The sequence below is a fragment of the Leuresthes tenuis genome, unplaced genomic scaffold (assembly GCF_036924035.1).
Source record: "Leuresthes tenuis unplaced genomic scaffold, fLeuTen1.0.hap1 SCAF_11, whole genome shotgun sequence".
In the NCBI taxonomy this organism is placed as follows: domain Eukaryota; kingdom Metazoa; phylum Chordata; class Actinopteri; order Atheriniformes; family Atherinopsidae; genus Leuresthes; species Leuresthes tenuis.
Window position 1 is genome coordinate 15,548,845 of NW_027325365.1, and position 26,203 is coordinate 15,575,047.

At 39.3% G+C, this 26,203-nt stretch overlaps 2 protein-coding genes across 2 annotated transcripts in view; one reads left to right on the plus strand and one right to left on the minus strand.

The window, feature by feature from the left end:
• Positions 1-26,203, plus strand: part of dock2-like (dedicator of cytokinesis protein 2) — a 93,256-nt gene that overhangs the window by 32,247 nt on the left and 34,806 nt on the right. The window contains exons 25-26 of the mRNA XM_072395699.1: positions 4,290-4,432; positions 10,522-10,617. Of these exons, the coding sequence (XP_072251800.1) occupies positions 4,290-4,432; positions 10,522-10,617 (239 nt within the window). The remainder of the gene's footprint in view (positions 1-4,289; positions 4,433-10,521; positions 10,618-26,203) is intronic.
• Positions 11,770-25,080, minus strand: insyn2b (inhibitory synaptic factor family member 2B). Its single transcript, XM_072395700.1, has 3 exons — positions 23,122-25,080; positions 18,140-18,217; positions 11,770-13,797 (listed from the first exon to the last, which is right to left on the minus strand). The coding sequence occupies exons 1-3, from the start codon at positions 24,699-24,701 to the stop codon at positions 13,614-13,616; spliced, it is 1,842 nt and encodes a 613-aa protein (XP_072251801.1). The 5' UTR covers positions 24,702-25,080; the 3' UTR covers positions 11,770-13,613.

Consider the following 26,203-nt stretch of genomic DNA (forward strand, 5'->3'; position numbering starts at 1 on the left):
TACACCCGCAGAATGAGGTTTGACATCTTTCTTCAACCGACAAATCCTTTTCTGTGAACAGTGGAACCATATGTCGCTCCAAAACCTGATGATTTTGTTTAACATAACATTTTTAACTGCTGTGACTCCACCATGCCCTTGTTCCACCTTTTTGACGAGAGCATGGTGGAAAATAGGTGAAATACATTGGCCAAACAGCAATTAACAATTTAAATCTGAACATTTGATGGTTTTTTTTTCTTTTAACGTTTTCAGTTTAATATGGGGTTTAAATGCTTTGTAAATTATTCCAGTGCCTGAACAAACTGCTTCTTTCATGTCCTGCTAAATATGCAGACAACATCCTATTTTAGGAGCCCAACCAGATGATTTATCTGGGTTTTGTCAAAGAGCAACATAAAATATTAATTTGCTCAAATCACAGATTTGATAGTTGTTGGATCGAAAGTGCATTTTTTTCCCCCTTTCATATTTGTCTGTAATTTGTTTCGTTCACTGTGTCTGAGTGTGTGATCGGCCAGAGGTGATCCAGAGAGAATGTTTGTTTAAGTAGCCGTGCAGTCTTAAAGAATGACTCTAATGTGAGAGCCGCACACCGTTGTTCCTCATGTCCTTACTTGACTGAGGCCCCAGAGGACCACGGCCCATTTTAAAAAGGTCTTTATCTTTTAGACTCAAATGGCAGATATTAAAACCCCTCATGCTGTTCCAGGGGAGTTAAGGTAATAAGAAAGACCTGCAAAGGTAAAGGCGCTGTTCTGTATCAGTGATTAAAGACACACAGTCTATGGGAAAATAACCAAGGAAGCCTGTGCTTCATCATCTGTGATGCTCATATTAGGGAGTTGTAAAAGTTATTTGCAATGTGAGATGGACCGCAATTAAATCGAACGAGACAACATACACTCTCACTAATCCATTAAAGGTTGTGGAATAAGTGAGCTATTCTATTTGCTTTGTGAGTGTTAATTAGATAAAAGGTGTTTGTGCATGCTTGTTCATTTTAGGCTGTATAATGTCGATGCTTAGGCTTCAGACTGTGGTTATTTTTCAATCTCTAGTCATACTGATGGAAAATACACCCTCCTGCACTGTCATCAGGTTTTGTTGAAAAATCCGCCAGAGTCCAACTGAATTGCAACAGTTTTCATAAGGTAGCATGGCAAAAAGTTCTAAATGAAGACGTTTTTGTTATTCAAAAGAACTAAACGTTAACTCTTTCATTTGTGGTTATTTTTCTCTTTATTTATGCCTGTATGTGAAATGTATCACACCACAGGTCACCCTTTCCTTTCCTCCGCCCTCTTGCCATTTTACTTTGGCTCTTCTAAACAAGTTGCACCTGAAAATAACAACTGGGTCTGCTTGTTAGATCAATATAACTAAGGAAGCATGGGTCACTAGGGTTATTTTGCCAGGTTATTGAGTGCACAGGTTCACAGGTTTAATGGTACATCCAGGCCAGGAGGCTGATGGATTAATTCTTAAGCTTCCACAACAATACTGCTATAAAGCACAACCCCCTGTTTTCTCTATCTGAAAGGACAAAAGATGATGAGTTTTCTGCTTTGGTGGATTAAGCAGATTTAGTTGAGTTTCAACTTAAATACTCTGCTTGTCACAGCTACAGCTCCATTCACTATCTTTCTAGAATGGATAAACCAGGAGATGTCTCATTTCTATGTCTCTATTTTCTCTAGTTCTTAAAATGTTATTCTTAATAGATTTGTAGCATTCTGTTGAATTACTACATTTTTTAGCTGGATCCCCCCTACCCCAATGGCTTATTTAAACCTCCCCCTTCCTTTGTATTTGACGACATTCAGTGACTCGTGTATTTTCGTATATCCCTTTGTGAATCCATTTGTGTGCTTCCTGTTTGTGTAATAGACTGAGTGTTGTGGTGAGGGTCCACGCAGCAGGCATAGATGTTTAGTTCAGTTAATAATGGATCTAACGACCATCAGCCCAAATGAGCTTTTAATGGGTTCTGTCTACCTGAGGCTACACGGAGAGTGATGGGATCGATGATGTGGAAGAGCAGAAAGAAGGAGACAGGGGAAGACAAGAAAGGGAGAGGTCAAGGTTGTTAATAGAAGGGAAAGGAACAGTTTATATTTGACATATTATGATCACATATTGTACATAGTTATAACTGGATACACACATCCTTTGTATAGACAGCTACTGCATTTAGAGTGCCTGGTAAATTGGCTTCAGTAAACAGAATTAGATGAGTATAGCCTCCTTAAAGAAACATTTCAATGATTTCAAATGATCATATCAGTAAATCTTCTGTGCTTCCAGTTTACATTATGATACATTATGATAGCCATTAATGCAAGTGGTAGCATTTGTGTAGCATTGTTTAAATATCTTCTAGGGTTCATACGTTTTTACAGTTCATTACAGTATGATAACAAAATCAACTCCCTCAAACTTGAAATTTGCTCAAGATAGCTAATTATCTCATGATTAAACACGTCTGCCCTTGATTTAATGTAATTTGGGACTTTTGATACAGATACTTTTGCTCTGACAGACATTGATCATAATTTTGATTGGATTTTATTAGTTAGACTATTTTGTTGACTACAGCCTGAAAAACAGTAGCATATAAATACAATTCCTCTGCACCCTAATGTGCACTTTTACAGGATGATCATATCTGAAAAATCCCCATACAAGTCTGTTTGTACCTAGTAAACTTGTTAGGGAATCTGACCGAAAGAACAACGAGCAAACACACAAAAAGAGAGAACTCTTGGTTTCCAGCCAAGGAAGGTAATGTTTAGCATAACTTTTTGAATTTTGAATGTTGCAATCAGCAAACTGATTGCAACAGTTGCTGTTTTTAAACTAACTAACCTAAGAGAAGCTCAAGACAGTTTTGCACAGTCAACACATTAGGACTAGATAATATTCATAACACCAACAGCTTGTCCTTTGGTCAAGTATGTGCATGTTATTCAGCGAGTTGGTGTTACTGATCAAAAGTATTGGCAAATGGTACAAAATTAACGCTGACCTTTAGGATCTTTGATGTAAACAAACAAATTTTGCCTGTCCATCAAGTGCAAACAGTCTCCTCATCTGCATTCATACTCTTCAACTTTCTGAGGTCTCACCACAGTTAAAGGAGCTTAACCAGTGTTAACAGTGTTTTTACCCTTCCCTCATTACAGGCTGCTTGTTTTAAAATTTTGGTTTCTCCTTTTTTTGTCTATTTCTAGGCCATCTTTCCTATTTAACAATGCAATTGTGTTGAAGACTTAAGGACATGCATGTTGCACATTTATCATCCCTCTTATTCAAACTGCCCATTTTGTCTACACATGCACACACCCCTGCAGCTGACTGGTTGGAATATCAGCATGTTGATGAATCCAAGTCACTTTTTTCCCCTTTTTACCAAGTCAAGGCTGTATTTAAACACCGGATTTATGTCAGTGCACAGAAAAAGACTAATGAACCACAAGGAGAGATTAATTGAATTTGACAAAATGTATGTTCGGTAATATTTTAAAGTACTATAAAATCTGAAATGTGTTTTGTCATTCTCTTAGTCACGCTTGAAAAATAGATAATTTAAAGGGAGTTCCTGATCGGACATGTTTAAACAAAATTGATTTAATGGCTTAATGTTTGTGAAATTAATACTGTAAGCGAAAGCAGATTTTATTTGACAGAAAAAAGGAAGATACACAGAACACATCTTCTGGCAAGGAAAATGCCACATGTCACAATTTTTCAAGAAAGCTTCATTTGATGGGGAAGTTTTGAGATTCTTGCTGACGGACAAGTAAACAGAAAAACATCATGGATCAGACACGTCTTTTTCAGTTTCTTCCTAGGAGACTAAGATTAATCAGAGAAATGAGAATGAGTTTGGGCACGGTGATTGATGTTTTGGTTGTGTATCTGACAGTGTGAAAGACTGACATGCATTGAACTGTAAATACACTTGACTGATATGTCTCCATTACGCATTCTGGAGCTGGGTATGATTTTTTTCTTTTACAGTCCAGTGTCATCATTATTCATAGCTGTGTGGGCACAGTCGATCAGAGGGGAATCCCATTAAATGTGATCTTGATGTTAGAACTTTTGATATTTATTTTTAAACACAAAAATGGAAATGAAATATAATTCCTCTATATGATGTCTCACTCAATTTGATCTGTTTTCTCTTTGTTTAAAACTGTCTGTCTCCAGTAACTGTGTGTGTTAAGTATGCATTTGCTTATTAGACAAGTCATCTCTGACCACATGTACTTCTTTTTCTGCAGAATGCCGTGATGTGCTGTTACCCATGATGCTGCGGGAGCTGAGCGGGGCTCTGGCCAGTATGGCTGATGGGCCTCATGACGAGAGAAGAAATAGTTTAGAGCTGCTCAACAATATTCTGGAGGTCCTCAGCAGAAATAACGTGGTAAGATACAGAGTGACCATTCACAGTATAAGACAGATAAAATAGAATAAAAAAAAGACTTTATTCAGACGACTTCCTAAATACACTGATTTATTAATCCGCTGTGTTTATATCTGCATAGCAGGGCGTTGGCCATGTCACTTTTATAAAGTCCCACCTACACCCAAGCAAAATCTTTTTTGTTATCCCTGCTGACTTTGTTACCTCCTTCCGTCACTCTTTCCAACTCTCTGTGTAGTTTTAACTTGTATACAGTTAGCAGTCCCACTTCTTAGTTTACTACAGGAGCTGAATAGACTGAAGAACCTTAAGTTCTTTTTATCCAGTCATACAATAAAGAAGGCCTTGACCAGTTATTGTCTAGCTAGCATATTTGGTCACACCCATGTTGCTGTTTGTTAGACTGCTGTTAGAAACAAAATCAGGCTAGCTCTTGAACTAAACAGCTTTAATACACTTGCACACTCACATGCAAAACAAATAGGTCACCAACATCCAGCTGAGGGGGTCTTAATTGCCTGTGCAAGTTGTTGACAGAGTAGTCTTTGAAGTGAAGGTATGACTTATTTTCGGCTGTATTTATTTGGATGCGTTAATGAAGCTTGAGCCAAGTGCAGACAGGCAGAGAGAGCAAATTAATGAATGAAGTGGATTGGGGTAAATTTGATAAGATGAATTTGCACTGGTTGAGATACATAGATGAAAATTAGTGGTGGCAGGATATCTGATGGCTGTGATAAATGAAAATACAGTCATGGACCACAGACAAACACACACGGTTGTTTTTTTTCTGTAGAAATAAGCAGACTATGTAGGAATGGTTTTTAAAATAGTCCAGATATATGAACAAGAGCAGAAAAAGGCCTGAAAGGGCAAAGGAGAATGAAAAGTTGAATGTAGAGGCAGTGAGTTGACAGTAAAACAGGCAGAAACAAAAATGTTTATTTCATAGGCCGCACAGTGGGTTGAGGTATTTTAGAGGAAGACAGTAGGAGAAAAGGAAACAGGTGCAAGGAAAAAAACCCAACAGAAGCAGAGGAGGAAGAGGTGCTAGGAGATGGCTGTTGACTCCTCCCCTTCACCCCTCATTTCCTGCTCTCTTTGTTTTTCATCCTTCTCTTTTCCTTGCTCTGGGTGATACCTGATTAAATTGTCACACCACAGATGTCAGAAACCAAAGAAAGTCTAGGATATAGAAACAGGGATAGACGAGACGATGATGTGAGGACAGATGCTCATGTGTGCAGGAGGTTTTGAGTTTAATTTATAACTAACTTTAACCTGTGTCTGCATTTATAAGTATGTGGGTGATAAAGTGAGAATACTATAGGAGAAAGCTAGACGTGCTTCGCCAGAGTTTTTTTCACTTGTTTTTTCCCCCCTGACACCAAAACAATAGGCTCGTTAAAGTAGAACTGCTTGGAAAGCGGACAAGAGCAGGGAGCAGGAGCAGAGACAAAAAGCAGCTTTGAGTCGTACAGTTTCTAGGAGCCTTCACTCTCTACATGAAGTTGTAGAAACACTCGCCTCAGACTCTTGTTTACTGCAAAGTTATTCCACCCATTACATAGTTTATGCACGTTTGTTTTAATGACATATAAAGATACTATTCAGGAAATGGTGTTAATGATTTCTTCATCAATAAGTCAGTTGCTGTCTGTATTCTTAATATAAGTAGATGAAATGAAAGCAATGATAATATCTACGATGCCTTTCACTACAGAAATGTTAGAGCTTAAACATTCGCAGAAGCTGCTTCAACCAAGCTTTTTCAATCATGCCCTAAGGCTAAGCAGCAAGTGCAGACTAGCTGCAATGCGTGGCTCCGAGATCTATAGCCACCTTGATCTAATGAGGTTGGATGTGTTTGCACGACATCAGAGTAATTGGCGAATCTAGTCAGTATGCTTTGTGTAGTTATAGCTGGTTGTTGATTCTGAGCAGACAGGGCTAAGTTCAGCCAGTCCCTTTGCACATGGTGATGGATGAGAGCCCTCAGATGATGCACTCATTGATTGTCATTACCTTGAAATGGCCAAACTTACACCGATTTCAGCAGCTGGTTGTGAACACAGCTGCAGCTCCTGTGCCCGACTGTGATGTAGAGGAAGCTGTGGTGGCTTTGGTTAGATTTTTGTTGAAGCTATAGATATGGCCAACTGTCGTCATGCATCTTACTGCTCCTACATTCCTGTGCGGCATTACTAGCACCCCTGGACTGTAAGAAAAGACTTTGATATATACAGAATCAGAGAATCTCCAGAAACAAATGCAAATGTTTTTTTTTTTTTCATATTAAGAATATTTTAAGATACATTTTCAAAAGAACAACTTTTTAATGCAAACCAAAAATATGTCCAGTTCACAATTTTTATGTAACCTTTACTATATCTAATTGCAGACCCTTTTACAACAGTGACAGCATGTAAATGTTCACATAACCCTTGGGAAGAATACAAGTCTTCTAGTAGTTAGAAGTCATTTTGCATTAAGTGATTTTGGTTATCTCCTGTTCTCAGGGGAGACAGATCAGCACTCATTACGGGCCCTTAAACCCAAGTCTAGTTTTCTGACACACACATTTCACTCTGAAATGCCTCAGTAATATCCATACTTTATCATTGCTTTAGATTTAGTGCCTCCAGTTCAAGATGCAGCCCGGTCCCAGAGCATCATAGAACATCTACTATATAAATACACTGATCAAGTGCATTCCCAGAGGGCCTCACTTTGTTTCCTTTGTCCATAGAATAATATTCAAGAAAGAGTGTGACTTATCTATGAAAGCTTTGCAAACATTTTTTAGCTAATATATTATCTTTAAATGTGACAAACCAGCCTGGCTACATATTGGAATAAATTAACATGAACTTTTTGCATTTTGTTTCTCATTTCTCCTTCTGTTATGTGTCTGAGAAGCTCTGTCCTGGTGACCAAAATCCATAGTGAACCAAAAAGATTTGCTGAAGGCTTGCTTACGTTTGACAGATGCACCTCAGCCTATGCACACGTGTGTTTATGTGCTGTGTGTGGCAGTAGTCAAGATCGGACACAGCGACACTCACACAGTGTTTTATTTTGCCCTGGGTGTCCCTGGGTGGTGAGTCAGTGCTTTTATTGTGCTTTCATCTACACAATTCTTATCAGGCCCTTCAAATTGTCTGCCAGCATGTCATCACAGACACAAAAACACATAAATAGAAAGTGGAGATATGTGGAAAAACTCCGAGGCATAAGGAAACACAACGCACCCACATTGACACACACATCTAACTTTATCTTAATCTAAAGGTTAGATATGTGTGTGTCTAATTTGTGCTAATCCTCACTTGCTCTTTAAAATAAAACAGTGACCTCCTGGTTTTTAGACCCCACAAATTAGCAAAACAGATCTAAACATACACATGGGCCAGATTATGCAGTTTTGCTATCAAGGTTATAAACAAACTCATACACATGCATGTCCCCTGCAGTGATTGTGCTAAGGTAAATTTGGACATAGCAGATGCTTCAATATTGAGTGGGTACCTCTAGGCAAGTTAGAGTCTAATGACCAGCCACAGTGTGTGTGTGGGGTCTGTGTGTGTGTGTGTGTGTGCGCTGTTTTTTTTTTTCTGTGCACATGCCAAGCCTCTGTAATGTCCCATATTTTATGCATGCTTCTGAGAGATGCCATTGTCCTAATTTAGTGTGTATTTAATTATTCAGGTCAGATCTAACTTTATAGGTCACACAGTGCATAGCTAACATAAAATACTTTTGCCACTTTTACCTTTTAGTAGTTTATTTGTACAAGGTAAATAGATATTAATGTAAATGTTATTGTAAATATGGATTATTTATCATTCTTGCAATGATAAGATAAAATTGTATTCTTAACCATAAATTTAGCTCTGCTGATATAGATAAATATCTTCTCTGTCATTCTTAGATATTTGTTCTTGTGTTTTAAATTTTAAATTTTCCTCTTTACATTCAAAAAGTGGATATTTACATTTGATTAATGTTATATAAAAGTGCGCCGATAAACAGTCAAAGTATTTCTTTCGGTCATCTTTTATAGATTGGTATCAATGCAGTTTTAATGAAAATCAGGCATCTACTTGAGACTCAGATACTATGATCGGACTAAAGACAAATCGCACTTGCATCACAAATCAGATATTTAGGTGGGCACCTCACACCGTTATTTGCAAGTGAATAATTATCGGTTTGTGTGTCCGATTGCCTGCATTTCTGTCTGGGTTATATTATAAACATAATAACGTAGAAAAATACAAAGCAGTGCTGGTCATGCAGCTCTCTAGAGGTAGTCTCCTGTGCAGACGACATTCCCCAAAATGTCAGAAGAGAATTTATTTTAGCTTTCGACAAGGGGCTGTTGTTGTTTTACGCTGTCCTCCATATAGCTCTACCAATAACAGTATTGATTCTGCTCAGCAGATGTCATTGTTCTGTGTCATATTGTGAGTGAGACACTTTAGAGCAGCTAGAACATTTGGACAGACACACACATGTAGAAATCATTTTCTATTTTTCTTTTCTTCCTTTTTCATCCGCATTTACTAAAATTAGTCTTGTTCTAGTCTTGAAATGAATCTGGAAATATGAATGCGTCCAATGACCTTTAAAGAATATACTAAAAAAAGCAAATGCACTCAACGTGCTTGGTGAACATCAATTGATGTCACGACAGAATTATCAAATTATATTTTAACTTAAAATTCTTCAGTATTTGAGAATTAAATAAGACTTCTTTCACAAACTGGCTCAATTTACTGAAGACTTAATTAAATTGCTTAATTACTTCAGTCAGAATAGCAGAGAGGCAGCACCCTGTAACTCATCTTTCTTCCATCAGTTTACACCTCCATTCAAAATGATAAGTTTAGGACATGGAGTTGCCCACTAGATTCCACTCCAACCCTCTCTTCCTCAGGGTCTGCCTCTTTTTAAATCTGTGGTACTGCATAACCCTTGCAGCACATCATTGCAGAATGAAAGAGCATATCATAAATAGCCTGGGAGCTCAGACCACATGCCAAACTGATAGAAAAATACTTGACCGACAATTTATTTCTGAAATCCTTACATTTCCCTCCTCTGCAGTTGGACCATGGACAACTTGCAGACTACTGATCCCTCAGCCTTGTCACCACTCATGTGTTGAGCTGGCCCAAGGTGTTAATACCCACACCGCACAATGCAACTGCCACTGAAGGGTTAATAACGCCAATGAGAACTTACACCGTTACATATTAGTTCATATAGCTCCTTTTCTCTTTGTTCTTCGTGGCTAACATTAGGAAACTGTTGCTTATATGCACAATATTTCTGACACATTACAGTTTCAGATTTGAAGCCCAAAACAAAATTCTCTCAAGCATGTGAAAAAAGTTTTGTTTCCTTTTGTCCCCTTCCAGTGTGTTCATTGAAACCTGCAGGCTTTTTCCAATACAGATATATATATATAGAGACTGTTAAAAGCGTATTGTCCCCTGAGTTTCCCTCTGGGTGGATGGGAGAAAAGTGACAGGAAAATGTCTTCAAAAGGGAATGGAAATGGCAGGAAAGGAAAGCAGGTCTGTGCAGAAAATTCACATTCATTGTTCAAAGCCCTTTTCGTTCATATGTTCATATGGAAGGAAATGTTCTGCTGACGTTCCTTTTTGTGACCACTGAAAAGACTGAAACGTTTCACTGAAAAGTTTCAGATTTAGAGAACTTTATTCTCTTTCTTGTTTCGTTTGATCCATCTTCCATTTAGAAGCAAAGTAAAACTTTGGGCTATACAAACTAGGTTGACTTTACACAGGGGAGTTCACGTAAGGGGAAAATGGTAAACAAATAAAACCCGATAAGTCTTAAGTTTGGCAGAGAAGAGCTTCTGACGTTGCTCTACAGTATCCCTAAGTGGAAGCTCACTGAAGAACTGAGTTCTGGTTCACAACTGTGTATGTTTTTGTTTGTCTACGTCTGTGAGGCCTAATAATCCTTTTTTGTGTATTTCTTTTTCTTTTTCATCTTTTTCTCTCTTGTTAACTTTTTCCTCCTTTGTCATTTTCTTGTTTTGTGTCTCTTTATGTCAGGGAGAAACATTTCAACATATCCAGGACATTGTGGTGTCTCTGCTAAGGATCATCAACAGGACAGTCATCACAATGGGTCGAGAGCACGCCCTGATTGTAAGTACACACAGCCTGGCACGTACACCCCGTCATCAGTTCTAAGCCTTTATGTGTAAGGATATGTTTGAAATGTAGTAAAATACAACCTTAGATGAACAACAGCAAATGCCATATTTAATTGAATTGAATAGTACTTTGTTAAAGTCAAACTGGGGAATTATTTAGCAGCATAAAGAATCAAAGCAGGTTTTTAGTCATTGGTCATTAGTAACTTTTAGAAAAAAAAGAATTATGTGGACAGTTATTCCTGTGGGCAAGAAATAACGCCTGGTGAGATTTTTTTGTTGCGCCCCAGCTGAAGAAGCCTCTGATTGAATACGATTCCTTGTTCAATCAATTTGCCATGTAGAAGGTGTGCAGCATTATTCACACCACAGAGTCACACTTCTTTATCACCACAGACTTATGGAAGATATGAAACATCTTCTTGTAAAGACTGAATGACCTAAGCTTGGAAATAGTTTCTGACTTATCCCTAGTTTTCCTAAAAACCCAAATCCTAATTTCCTTTGTCTTGTTCTGATTCAAGATGAGGAATTGTATCCACTGTGTGCATATAACCAATGTAACATTACATATTACTCTGTTTAATATTCCGCACAGTGCATATTACATGTGAAATGTGAAAAACTAACTACATCCTTACTGCTTCCATAACAGGGTAAATATAGCAGCCAGATGTTGCTAATTAAATGTTCTTGATTAATTGATCTTAAGCAAATGTGAGCAACTTTATGAAAGCAGAAGTTTTTGGGTCTGAAACATTCAGGGGTGTGTTGATACAAGTACAAGGAGGAAAAACATCAGCGCTGATCTTATGAAGCCTTTTTCAAACAATATAAAGTCTGTCATTCTACAGTGGGAAAAAAGTGTCTTTGTTTTTAGAAAGTAATGATTCAGAGTTCTATGTCAAGGGTTGTTGTTCATCTAAAGTTGTATTTACTTTATTTCAGCTCTGGTACGGATCAGATAACTTTTATGTCCTGATAAGCTAAGCCTAAGAACTGAGAATGTGTGAGCCTCTTTTTCACATAAATATAAGTGTTGGACTTTATATAAACTCGTCAAGCTTTTCAAAACCTTCTGTCCTACGTCTTTATCATTTGTTGTTTGCTGATATAAGTGGATTGCAAGGAACCATCTCTATCTACATTTTTCTCCCATTCAGTATCATTCTGAAACACAGAGTATGTTGTCAACAGTGTCTTTTGTTTAAAATACACATTTTATTGGACATACAAGTGGAAGATCAAAAGGAGAAGGATTTTGTGGGAGCTCACACATGACATTGCAATTTGGATATAGATTGGGTAATTAATAAGTGTGGTGTCATCCGGCATTCTAATTAGGGACAATCTGTCAGCCAGATGATGCTGCAGTAGGCCCTTTTGACAGCAGTAATTAAGCTCTGAACTGCTGTGGCAAAAACATTGGGAGCATTGTGCAAATGTTATATCTCTGAGTATATTAAAACATTCTGGTTGTATATTTGTAAAAGGGATGGAACCATACAGAACTTTGCAGACTTTTGTTTGAAATTCTGACAACAGACAAATCTTCCGGTTTATATATATATTGAAAAATATATATATATATTTTTTTAGTTATTTCTCACCCTTAATTGTGTTATGATTTTATAAAGACATTGGTTCTTGATTGAAACTGCAGTTTGGCCTTAATGCTAAAGAAGAAGTTTATAATTGTATCACTGCGTCAAAGGGTATATCTTTTGCTGTGAATGACAAAGCCATGGAACATTTTTTATTCTTCTGTTTGATTTATCAGGCAACTTCCTGTTTGTTTGCACAGTAAATTATAGCATTTTGACAGTATCCTGCAATGACTGATCAGGAAGAATACAGACTGCTAGTTTAGCCGTTAGTCGTACAGAATTCATTGGTGCCATTTTGGTTCAGACTGTACAAGTATTGATACATTTATCATTAATGCAGGCCAATCATTAACGATGAAGTGATGGTGGTCTACTCCTAATTTGCTCTTGATCACAAATGTAACAACTGTCTACAGTATACATGCGTGTGGAACTAGCTTCTTGAGTTTCAGTGGGTTTACTGTATGCGCAAATTAGCGTCTGCAAGCCTGTTTGTGCATGTTTTTGTATGCATGTCTGAGTGAAAACCTTGAAAAGGAACATTTACATTTCGTATGGTAACAAAGGAGAAAATCAATCACTCTGTCAGCCAATGTTGACAGAAATTTTAATTATCTGTCAAAAACTGTCTTTCTCTGATCAGCTGCCACTCACAATGTCTCTCAGGGTGTTCTTAATGTAATCTACAATCTCTGGCTCTCCAAAATGCTGATGATCCAGTGAGCCATCTGTATGTTTCCAGACAGGTCATCAGCTTGTTTTTTTTCCCCGAAGGTCCCTAAAGTGTTAAAGTTGTTGCTACATTCAAATTTTGGCTACCAAGCCACCAAAAGTGAAAGAAATCCAAGTAGTGAAATTCCTTGGCTTTTCGATGTCATCGCGGGTCCCCTGCTTATTGCTGTAAATTACCAGAATTGTTGTGAAGAGTCAGCAAATACATCTGTCCATCTATCTTGATAGTTACTCAGCCAAATTATAAACAATGCATGTGATTGCCATCCAAAGTCTGCTTCCTTTGTCAGCTATGTAATTGATCTAGAAAATAGTGTCCTTTCTTTCAGTTGTTTGGTAACAAATGAACTAATAAAGTCTAGCTCCCGCAGCGATAGAAGTAGTGGTCTTCTGAGTCCTTCTTTGGCCCTGTTTTCTTTCTTTTGTGCATTTCCCTTTTTCTTTATATGGTCGCAGATATATTCTGTCAGAGAAAAAGTGTCCTTCACACGTATGATGCTTGGTGAAAAGAAAAAAATCCTTCTATATTTGATAAAACTTAAGTGGACCCATCTGAGTAAGGTGTCTTCCTCCACAGAAGCATGTTTTAACTCCTGTGAAATATAATCCGTTTGTGTTCATCTGCAGTCCAGAAAGGGGGTTGTAAAGATTAGAGCCACCAGAAACACTTCTTGCGCAGTTTCTTGACACGTGCCTTGGTGCTGGGGCGACTGGAAGAAGAAGGGGCTGGCATGGGTTTGGTCAGAGTAGGTGCAAGCACATCATATTCCACCTCAAGGGCTTCAATAACCCCCTGGAATAGTCCCTCCTGCTGTCGAAAATCATGTTCCACACTGCAGAGGAGAGATGGAGAGCAGTTGAAGCAGAAAGAGACAAAGAGAAGAGAGAAACAGCAAGAACCAGATTTAGGGGTTTGGTTTACTGTAAAATGCAAGTCAAATTTACTCACATAGCTCATCTATTACAAAAGATGATTCCAAGTGAGAAAAAAGAGAAGATGAGCAGGGAGCTGTAGAGTGAGAGGTGAAAGAGGGGACTATGTGAATGGTACATGAAGGAGTCTTGTAGGCACAAAATGCGTCAAAAACTCTACAGAGAGGCTTTGCCCATGCATTAGAATCACGTGTACCATTAGTATGCACACACACACATTTTCACACAGGCACTCATTTCACGTCCAGAGTATTCTTCAGAACTTCATGCACCAATACATCACAGGGTGCTGAGATGAGAGCAATGGGATGAGAAAAAGAAAAGAGACCAGGAAAAGAGAGGAGAGGAGCATTTGCACAATGGAGGTGCAAAAGGAAAGAGCAAGGGAGGAACTCTTTGCTCTTCAGATATGTTCAAAGCAGACCCTCTTGGCTTTCTTTTTCTATGCTCTTATTCCCCCACCCTTCTCTCATCTCACTTGCACGCTTTTCCTCTGAAGTGTCCATTGCTGCAGGTTATAATGTTGTAGACTTTTGAGTCTCTCACTTAATTTTGGTAACTGTGTGTTTATGTCTGTGTATGCTGAGCTGGATTAGAGGGGTGGAGCTGCATAGGGCCTGACATCTGGAGTTAATGAGGCACATGATGAGGCAAGGAGAGCAGAGATAACCACCCACCTCTCCCTCCCCCTAACCCCAAACTTTCCAACACACACTCTACTCCACAAACACAAATTGTGCTATACACACACACACAAGACGCGCTGCTCTGCCATACAACATGAACATCTTAAACAATGAGCCCACGGCTTTTCCCGAGGGGAAAAAGAACTGTTTAAGGATTTATAGAGGAGAAGAGAAGAGAAACTCATGAGAGATTTAAAGTTGAATGAATGAAACGGGCCAGAGAGATCACTGCAGAATAAATGAGGGAAACAAAAAAAAAAGAGGAAGAGGATGAGTGTCAACACAGGGAGAGCAGATCCATTTTGTCTCCCTGAGAAAAAGCACAGTGATGAGAAGAGTGAGGGAATGAGTGAGTAGAAGATTAAATAAAATATCTGGTGGGCATAGAGAAAGGGATATGGCTGCCATGAATAAAGTATGCAGGGGGTGTACCCAGAATACACATACACACATATATTTTCCACAAGCAAACTTCAGAGATAAGATAAGATAAGGTGCTGCACCTTACCTGCACTTACTTAATTTACAGTGAATCCTGTTGCAGAATGAATGTTTTTTCTGTCAGGTCCCTGTTTACCCTCCCAGTTATAATTCAGGGACATCATGTCTCAGACCTTATTAACTAACACTCTTTTCTAAATCTACCTTCCCTCTTATTATTGTTTGTGGGATTACGGCACTATGGGAAAAGCTGCTGCTCATAATTCATTCTGAGAGATGTCATCTGCAATGTCTATGAAACAGTATGCATGACTGCGAGATGCTGTTGTTTTTATCCTTGTGAGAGACTTTTTAAACCTTCATATTTTTGGGTTCAGTTAGGGCCAACGTGGTTGAAAGAGTTAAAGTTTGGCTACTGTATGCATGCATGTCTCACACAATTAAAGCTATGATATCAATTCAGTTCCTGAGAAAAAGAAAGCGTAATGTTTGTGGACGTGCCTGCATCTATTTCATGTGTGTTTGAGCTTTGGGAGGAAACAGGAACTGCCTTAAAATCCTTTTCCTCTTTGTCTCTTATAGAGATTAATTAGAACTGACAAAAAGAAAACATCTTCAGGCAGCCAGCCCATGTCAATATCTCTTTATTCCACTAAAAATCATTAGGATGGATGTTTCAGTCCCATGTGCAACTCATCCTCTGTTTGCATGTCTCTTTGTTATCTCTTCTCCTTTTAACCCAGAATTCTCTGTGGTTTCATAGGCTCCCACTATCCAATACTAAAAAGCTTTGGCCCTTCTGCCTTTTGTATGTTTGTCACAATAAAACCTGTTGGAAACGCATTGTTTTAAGAGGTAAATAATTCAGAGATAGATTCGGTATTCGTGACAATTTTATTTAAATTTTTTGAATAGTGTGAAATGCATTTGTGCCTGTTTGTGTGAGTGTACATGGTATGCATATAAAGACTGCTCAGATTTCCCTGGATAGATGAATTTTCCTTTTTGCTGTATTAAAAAGCATGCGTGCATACACACATACTTTGTATTTGCATGTGTCCAAGAAAAAAACACAAGTGAACTGGAGCAGGGAAGAAATATCTTAAGAGAACAGAAAAGAGAAAGTCTAATTATATGAGAAAGAGCAGCAAAATACTTTATGTAAAACATCTGTACCCAATAGAAATTACTTTTGTATTCATATTTAATCAGAGTTCCTTGCACAGTGTATTCAATTTACTGATGTATAAAGCAAGAAAATAATGGAACTGGAATAGTCAAATTTCTTGGCTTCTCTGTAGGAGCATTCAGTACTTTTCTGAATATTTTTTTCCTTAATTTAATTCCATCAAATCCATCAACATTTTAAAGTCTGTCTGTGTTCAAATGCCTCTGGATGTGCAGGTTAAAATTGCCTACAAAAGCTTTCATGCATTTCCCATTTAAATTAAATGTTGTGTAATGCAAGTTTTAGCCGCGCCACACACACAGTAACTTGCATTATGAATTTACCCACCGGTAATAAAATGCTGCCTGTCACTCTTATTTAAAGTGCAGGCTGAATATCTTTTTTTGTTTGACAAACAGTCCGATGCTTGAACACATTCCACTGCAAACTGTCACATGTAAGAAGCTAGAAACCAGTGGGTTTTCTTTTAAATTTATCTAGCAGTTTTTGATTACAAAAATAATATTTTTTTTTGGTATATTATGTCATAAAAGTTATTAATCATCTGCTAACTGTTTAAACTGTTTCAGGTCTAACTAGATGTAATGCTCTATTCCACTCAGAGTATCTATTGTGTGTGCATAAATGTGGGTGTGTGTATGTTCAACCGTATCTGTGTGGCGTGTGATCAGATCAGTATAGATCCATATATGAATATGATGCCGTACAGCAGTCCATCCCCCTTGATGCGCATTACTGCTGACTGAGAAAAAGATTCTGCTGTGTTAATCGAGATCAAGGGGAGAATGGGAAGAAAGAAGAGCAGAATTTGGATGCAAAGAAAGGATGAAGAGAGAGGCAGTGTAAAAATGAGAAAGGGACAGAGAGATGCAGAGGTTGGGCTGCTTGAAGGCAAATGACTTTAGAGAATTGGAAAAGCAAATATCCTGCAAAATAGGTCTTTATCTTCGAAGACAGAGCGATAGATGGATAAGGAGAAGGATAGATATAGAGACAGAGATAGTTCATCAACCCTGGGGGAAATCGAGGCCTGCAAGGGCGATTTGTCTGATTATAAACATGAACATTCAGAATTAGCTTCAAGCCTGCCTTTCTTTTCTTGCTGTCTGATCCACGAAGCTACACATGAAAACTTACATTCCCAGCTTACGGAAGCAGTGGAGAGAAAGAGTGGAGCCTCTGGCAGTGGATGGGAGTGGGGCACAGGTGATTATAGCTTTGGCAACTGACAGGACAGAATGAGGCACGGACATGCAGAGGAAACCAGTCTGAAGGAAAGTCAGAGTTGACAGATCGCTCAGGCATGGCGATGAAGGGATGAAATGATTTGCATAATGAAAATATGTGAATGAGAAAAGGTCTGGCTGGAGGTGATGTGAGTATTAAAGTACAGTATCTGGTAGCAGATTATGAGTGAGCGGCTCTGTAAATTGCATACAATTTAATAGTGCAATTTCATATTTAGGGCACTCATACAGGGGGGATAGCTGGAGCTGGAAAGATGCTGAAACAATAGCTTGTATGCACCAAACATTCTTTTATGTGAAAATAACTATTGTGGATAGAGCTTCTAGCTTCCTCAGTCAGTCAGTAGATTACAGTATGTGATTGTGTCAATACTCTACTGCAATACTTTTGCATTTTTCATGTAAATAGCATATATTGAAATACTAGTCATCAGAGTTCAAGACAGAGATAGCCAGATATAAGGGAGATGGGAAATGAAAAATAAAAAGATGAGCCGAGTAAGTGATTAAAAAACAGAAACAGCTGAGACAAGCCGGTGAGACAATGGGAAACAGAACTTTTTCAGGACCACAAAAGAATAATAAGGAATTGGGGGCATTTTCAGTGGCCTCCAGGCAAGAATGAGTGGCCATTTGTGGGTTATGTAATGAAGTAAGGTAATTAATTTAATAAGGTTACCTGTAGATGATGCAGGCTGTCCTCTGGCAGGTGGGACAGTTGTTTATGTCCTGACCTGTTCTGTATGAGCTGCGACTGCTGAAACAACAAATATCAAGTAAGACATCCATGCAAACTCATAAAAGGAGATTGCACGATGATTGTAGCAACATGTTTTAATACACTGCATTGTTTTTTTCTTAATTGTTGGTCATTTTTTTGTTTGTTTGTTGTGTTTGCACATAAACTTACTGATATTGTCTGCTTAAAAGAAAAATCACTTTGAAGTTGTTGAAATTCTGAACATATTACATTTTGTGTCAACGTCTCCAAACCGAAGCTATTTGGTGACAACCGTGTGCTCTGATGTAACAGGTTGACTGGTGGTGCCCCGAATAGTATTGGTTCCCTCACCAACATATACTCAGTGCAGCTGCATTATAGCTGTGTGCTATGTGTTGTCAAAGAGAAGTCTTATACCTACATTGTACCAGTGGGTGACTGTTTATTATTCCAAGCAGGTAAAAAACAGCATTTGCAGCAGCTGTGTAGGCAGATCTAGTTTGGAGCCAAACAAAACATGACACCAGCATTATTAGCAGCAGTTTTTTAAAATTTTTATGGGATGTTATTGTCTACTACAAAGCTGTGGTACTATTAAAAAAATATGATTACACATGCTCACTGTCTTTTCAAGGATAAACAAGAGTACTCGGCTAAAGACAGTGTGGAAATGCGTGAAGCTCATGATGATTGCCATGTAATTAGAGCACTTTGTTTCTATCAGGATATCTTGGTTGGCCTTTGAATGAACCGATTAGATGAAAGAGTCACTGATTTTATGTTTATAAAATTGACATTTTAATTACATGGAGAGAGACTGTGTGACTCATATTATTCTTTTTCACCCCCACCTATATTTATCAAAGACAACAGCAGCCACGAAGACGAGTATTTGCCTTAGGAAAGAAAGTAAACAAGGAGTCGGAATACAGCTACAGCCTTTTAGCCAAGCTGACGTTTTTATCACAGCAGCCCACTTAGACTGCTTTCATTTGTGGCTCAGCATCAAATACATACACTCCCTCTTACTTGGTGGTTCTGGTGATTATTTTCACTTTCACCCTCTCTTCTCTTCTCTCCCTGCCTCTCAGTCTGTCTGCATTTATCAGGCAACACAAGATATAAGCACACACAAATGACCATGTGGATGCATGATATTAAACCAGGCGAGACAGCCTAAATACTGACTTTAGGAGTCTTATTGTGCAGTTTAATCATTAATTGCAGGGTAGTCTTGTAGGGATTAGTCTGTAGCGAGAGACATCTGTTAACGCTGAACAGGAACAGGAGGGACGTTACGTATTAAAAACATATGGCCTGATAAAGGTGGAGCAGCTTAATTTGTTTTCCAGTTTTGTGGAGGAGAAAAAAATGAGCATAAATAAGAGACAGTTTAAAGTTTATGTTAAAATTAGTGAGGTATAAAATTGACATCACTAATGTGTCTAATGTGCTATGACAGTAAAGCTGTCCTCAGGATTTTAACCCAATTAACTTTAAACTTTAAATGCAACACTAATCGCTTCCAGCGCCGAACTTCTGTGCTTCCGATGGAGAAGGGAGGGGGATTTTACACCGAGAGATGAGCGACAGACGGCCAGGGAAAAGCCTGTGCACCGTGCTGAGGTTAATGTTCTGAGATCTGGGCTGGGACCTGGAGTGACGGGATGGGGACCCCACACACAGCATCCTCATGCACCATGGCCTCAAATTTGTTCAGCCCTGAGAGGAGGCTGCTGGGAAAGTGGACATCCTGTGGATAGCTGAACAAAGGGGGGTATGTTGAGTGGGGAGAAAGTGGCCATTCTTACAATAGCAACATTGCACCCTGCATGGTTGCAGGCTGAAGCTTGCTTTGCTGATAGAGACAAGAACTATAGGGCTGGGCAACCTACATCTCTGTGTCTTTGGAGATGCCTCACTGAAGCCTCAGAAAAATGCTTAATTCATATTCATAAATGTGCAATAATTTTACACAGATTAAGTGCAGTTTTCAGATTGGATTTTCCTTTAAAACGTATATTTTTAGTTTTAATGTTCAACAAAGAATGTCTACACATGTAACAGGAAAGAGATTACCTAGTAATATGGTTACAATTGTCATGATATAAATAACCTTGCATAACATTTGTATTATTTTACATGTTATTATAGTATTTCTATTATAAACCCAGCTGCTTGTTGTTAGAAGGGTCTATACGCAACTTCATTTCTGCATGTCATTAATAGGCCAGTGAGTGCCACTCTCACAGAAACAAATCACAGCACTCAGTCACTTACTGCAGTACTTAAGTCCATTTCAATTTAGATTTTTTTAATTCAGTTTATATTTTTAACCACTCACCATGGGCCACGAGTAAATTACAGGGCAGGACAGATCCTCACGGTCCATCCAAGGACCAGCGAGGATAGATCCCATTGAATTATGTAAGAAAAAAACTGCTGTTATGGCAGTTGCTCGTGATCCCCTATCAATACCACAGAGTTATAGATTCATGATCACTATGACCGCTTAGTTTTGTTTACTTTGCAAAGCAGCTTGATTCTCATGAGAGTTGCTAGATCACAAACACACCAGTGTTCAAATACAAATAACTGTGAGTAATATTCTGCCATAATATTCAAACTGAGGACATGTCATAGAACAGGAGAGCAACTTCATGCCCTTCATTAAAAGGGCATAAACTCAACTGGGTATCAACAATGGAAAACAATTGGAAATTGGTTTACATGATGAGATTAACTCGATTATAGCTATAGTTGGGTTATGCTCCTTATCTGAGCAAGGGTAATTATCCTTTGTTACATGACGGTGAATGAATTGAATCACTGGCACAAAGCATGCAATACCACAGTAGATAAGTGGCGCTGTACCCATTTCAACTATCGCCAATAGAGCCACTTCCGGTTGACGTCTTCACCACCAACAACAACAAAACTAAGACATTCGAGAAAGACGGTGAACGAAGAGCAAGATGAAGCTGCGTCCCTCTACATTTGTGATGAACATGGTTATGGCCCAAACGCAATGCACAATGGCGCATTCTCCATTGCTTTCTTTCTGACGGCGGCAACAACAACAGTAATATCGTCCCCTTCGACTTCCGGGTGACGATCACGGGAAAAAATCTGGAGCATGTGCAGAACGCTCGATCCTATCCACTGTCGTCTCCAGGCACGTTAAGTGGGCAATCGGATCGAGTTATCTCGGGGTCTTAATCCGATCGCAAGTAACCCGATCCGATTCGATTTCTTGTCGGATTAAGCTTGTTACATGAGCTGAATAACTCAATCTTATTTAAACTTAGCCATTAATCCGATCCGAATGCCGCATGTAACCGCACTGAGTGAGAATTCTCATGAGCTGAATGTGATTAGTTGACCATGCTCAAAAAGCTGAAACTAGTGAAAATTTAACTTTAAGTATGTTGAAGTAGTTAGGTTGGAAAGAGGAGGAAGTTTTTGAAGAGTTGAAAGCATTTTCTATTCATTTGAATGAGGAAAAAAGTTAAGTCAAAGTTGAATAGTTTAAAAAGTGTAAAAGATATTAAGGTATAGCACACATCTCCTGAACGAGCTGAACGTTTTGATAACAAAATTGTAGAAATCGGTGAAAGATTGCAGAAGTAGTTAGTGGACAAAAAAACGTATGAAATAAAAATAATTCTCACAAATATGACTGTTTTCAAGTAGGTGAATGAGCACGACTGACAGCTATGCAAACATGCTCACGATTATCTCAAATGACTGCAGCTCACCAAATGTTTTGTAAGTGTAACCGGCTTGCAGCATTTTTTCGAAATGTTTTCCATGGTGGACTTCAAAGACGACTCTATGAAACAAACCACCTGGCATGTTAGATCATAGTATTGTAGTACCTGCTCTATGAATGATCAGTGTACATTACACGTTCTGTGTGGCCGCAGTGTTATGCTCTTTCTTCTTTCAATTTTGGTTGTATCATAATTTTGAAAAATTTATGAACACTTGCGAGTTTCTGTCCTTGAAATGATCAATAAAAATAAACTTGTGTTGCCTTATGAAAGTTTATTGTTGAAGAGAATATGGAAAGGGAGGAGATGAATAAAAGAGAGCGGTAAGCTGGTGACAAAAAAGAGAGTGTTGGCAAACATGTGACAGCAGAATAATAGACAGGTTGTCAGAGAGGGGGAGAAGATGAAGAACTGGTGTGAGTGGAAACAAGTGATTCCCAGTTGTTATTTGCGGATATGGTTCAAATGTGGAGATGTGGGTGGCAGATAAGGACAAAGAAAAGGCATTAATTAAGAATGGAGCACAGAAAGATAAAAGGGTGGAGGTGGAGAAAGATGAATTTGCTTCACGCGGGTTTAAAGGCAGCAAAAATAAAGGAATTAACAGGAGAGAGTAATAGAAACTGTTCTTATGAGTTTTTTTATAGGGAGCTGTGTCTCTTTGGGACTACATACTGAGTAGATAAGATCAAGGGACAAAGGAGATGTTGGGATGCTGAAATTGGCTACAGGCAAACTGGTACTATATCGTCCTATAGGACTGCATCACACACATGCAAACACACAGCACTACAGTAAATTTCAAATGCTATCACACAGACTCGAAAACGGATCAGTATATAATGCCATAAAAGCCCAAATATGCTCTCTTCTCAATCTGGTCCACTCCCTTGACACTCTCTCTGGTTCTCTATTTGCTCTCTCTTTATCACTCTAGCACACTCTTACTTGAAAACTTGCTTTTGCAGTAAATACTTTTACCTCTCATTTATGCTTCCTCTCTATCCTTATTTCATTCTGTTTTCACTCTGTCTGGGTATCTAATCTTATTTAATTTTACTCGTCAACCTCCATGTCTTCTTTTCCTTTTCTTCTTACCTTCTTCCACTCCCATGTATCCCCTTCTCTTGCAATATTTTTTTTTCCTCCCCAAGTCCCTTCTCTCACCCTTCGCTGAAGGCTTTGCTCTTCTCCAGGTCTTGAATCACGTTGAGAAGCACCTTGATCTTCTCCTGATTGGACAGTAGGTTCTCCTCCACACTCTGCAGTTGGCTCTCAATCCCACGTGGCACCTTTACTGTGTGTCCGTCCAACAGTCCTCCTGGAGCCCCATTACATTGTGCTTTCATATGAGTCTTACAAGGCAGAGTGTGGTCATCAAATGATTTACTCTTCTGCTTTGTGTATTCCTTGAATTTAATCCGCTCTGAGGATTGTTTGAATGAGCTTGTGGTCTCTTGGTTTTTGGTTTGCGCTACAAGTGTGGCTGGTTTAGTATTGGAGGCCTTAGGAGAGCTTTTTGGTGGACGAGGTGTGGGACTGCTAGATTTATGGTCACAGTTAAAGGAAGGAGTTTGAGGCTTAGAAACGATGCTGACTGATGCAAATTGATTTGCATGTTCATCAGCGTTCTGGATTTGGGCCAGATCCTGATTGTGTTTGTCAGTGGAATTAGCCTTTGCTGCCTCTGTAGTGGGCATGTGTGTCTGCTGTGTATGTGTACTAGCTGTACTGCTGTCTGTGTTGTTGTGTGTGTGTGTTTCTGTTGTTTGCGTGGCCGAGTCCTTGTAATAAGTAAAGTCTGCCGAACGAGGCCGTGTCTGCTGCTTTGAATCTTTTGTTTTGCTCTGAGTATGTGCTGCGTGGTTAAACTGTGAACTGTGTGTTTTTGGTATTGTGTGTGACAGCTGTGGTATTTGAGCAGTCTTTACTGATATGTGCTGCTGCGAGTTGGCTGCGTTTATGTTTTTGGTGCAAGGCTGAGAGTTCAGAGCAGCAGAGGTTTTTCTTGATTGAGTGGGAGCCACAGATGGTTTCTGTGGCGGATTAGGCAAAGTCTGGCTGGCTGAAATTTGATTGACTGCCCTCCTGCGACATGCACCTGTGCAGGGTGTAATCTGTGATCGTCTCCTCCCACATGTCTCACAAAGGCGATGCGGGGAATTGGTCATCGCACGACAGGGCCGAGGTGGAGTGGCATGTAAAGTACAAACACTCCCCGTCTTCAACACTGAGCGATGACCGTCCCCTCTAAGAGACTGCACCCTTCTCCTCTCGTGGGCTGGCTCCTTAGCTTCTGTAGCCTCACTGCAAACCCCTCCCATCACATCAGAGGCTACCACACTGCCATTAGTATACCGAGCTGTCCTTTTACTTCTTGTGTCCTTGGGATTCGTCTGTATGGTTCTGATTTGGCAGTAAACTCCACTCCCTGACCCCTGTGACCCCATGTCGTCCTGTGTCAGGCTGTTGATCTCGTTCTGAGATGTCTCTTTGGATCCCGGCAGACTGCTGCTGTCACTTTTGATAGCTTCTCCTGTTTCGGCTGTCAATGCTTTGTCTGTTGCCATGGTGACTGGCTGATGCTTGTTGGTCGGTTGGCTGCCATGTCGTTTGATGGAGGGGAGAGTCCGGAGTCTGGGAGATGTCTGCACCCCGACGCTGCACAGTGGGCCCCATCGCCCCCCTGCAAGAGGAACTCCCAGTGCAGGCACTGGATTGGTTGGGTCAGCCACCCTCCTGCCCATGCTCCTCTGCAGGTTGGCTCAGCCCCCGGAGGAGCTGAAACAGATGGAGGCGTTCGATGACATCAGCCAACCTCTGCAAGATTATATCCAGCAGAAAGCCAGAGTGTTCCAGCTTTTATTTAGTCAAATTAAATTGAGTGTTTGGGGGGCAGACTGAAAGAGTTTGTGTGCGGACACAGTAGACAGGAATTCAATATTCAATAAACTCTCAAAGTTCTTCCATTAAAGATCTCATCACTAGGTCCAACTGCTTGGATTGGACATTTCTGTCAAAGTTTCTTTTATGCTTTTCAGATTTTGACCGATGGTTTGCAGGTGATGGATTCTCTCGACATTTCTGGTTCATTCTAGGGAGAAATGAAAGAGAGACAGACAATATGTGAGAGAAACAATAGAAGAAAAGAGAGAGGCAATACATTATCCGACTGGAAGGAAGACACAGACATTAGGCGCGTTAAGCACCATATAAAAGCTTCAACCTTAACTGAATGCTCACACTGACCGGATCAATAGAGGTCTATCAAGTTCTAATTCCCCCAGCAGGTGGATAGGAGTTATCACGGCCAAACTTTAAATCTCATTCAAGTGAGGGAACAGAATGTCTAGAAATACCTTAAGGGTGAAAGTGTGTGTCTCAATAAACCTGGAGTTACACCCACAGCAGAGTTGTATAAATTTTACAAATGTAAAGGTAAAGATGTTGGTGCAGTATTTGGCTGGAAGGCGACACATAATGAACACTTTTAAAGCGACATGTTTGCCTCCCACAGCAGAATGTAAAACCAGCATCTGTGCCATGTGTCTGTAACCAAAACCAAATCTCAGTAAGCTCTCTGTTCAGCCAGCACTATGCCATCCAAAGGGCAGAAGTGCATAGACTATATCAATGCAGTGTTGAGTATTTGGAGTCCAGTCTTCTCTCATTTCACTTGTCTGATATTCTGCTCTAAAGTGGAGGTTTTGATAACCGATTCGAAATCGCATATTTTTTCATTTGTTTAGGTGAGAAATAAAATAGCATTTCAGGTCTGAACTCAAGTTTATGTTTGTGAGCAGAAAATCAAACTTTTTATTAAAAAACATTTTTAATGTTTGATTAAAGTCACGTCAGTGCACACTTTGTTTAGCTAATAAAACAGGGGCAGGATATTACTGCATTTGCTTCTTCTCCATTTGGGAATCGATTACAGCTGCAGAGTTTGGCAGACAAAAGAACAGAGGATGAATGAGGGGAATCTTGATAAACATATACAATTAGTTCTCTCTTGCAGAACATGTAACAATAGTTGGAGCCACAATTTTTTGTTAGCTTTTATTTGAGTTAATGAAATCATGCAATCAAACAAATTAAATTATTGGGAATTGGATGTTTTTGCAGTTTTCCATCTTTTAAATTAGGCCATGTTGCGATCCCTCAGTGACACACCTGAAGCCAGTGATGCTGCTGCTCAAGTTCTGCTCAAGTTCGTTTTGTGTTTGAGTTTACTGTCTGGCAGCAGATT

Excerpts from the sequence above, each read along its gene's own strand:
- insyn2b (XM_072395700.1), bottom strand. The coding sequence starts at position 24,701 with ATGGGCAGGAGGGTGGCTGACCCAACCAATCCAGTGCCTGCACTGGGA. Across the intron at positions 18,218-23,121 it reads AGCAAAGCCTTCAGCGAAGG|CAGTCGCAGCTCATACAGAA; the intron begins GTGAGAGAAGGG and ends TTGTTGTTTCAG. Across the intron at positions 13,798-18,139 it reads ACAGCCTGCATCATCTACAG|TGTGGAACATGATTTTCGAC; the intron begins GTAACCTTATTA and ends TCTCCTCTGCAG.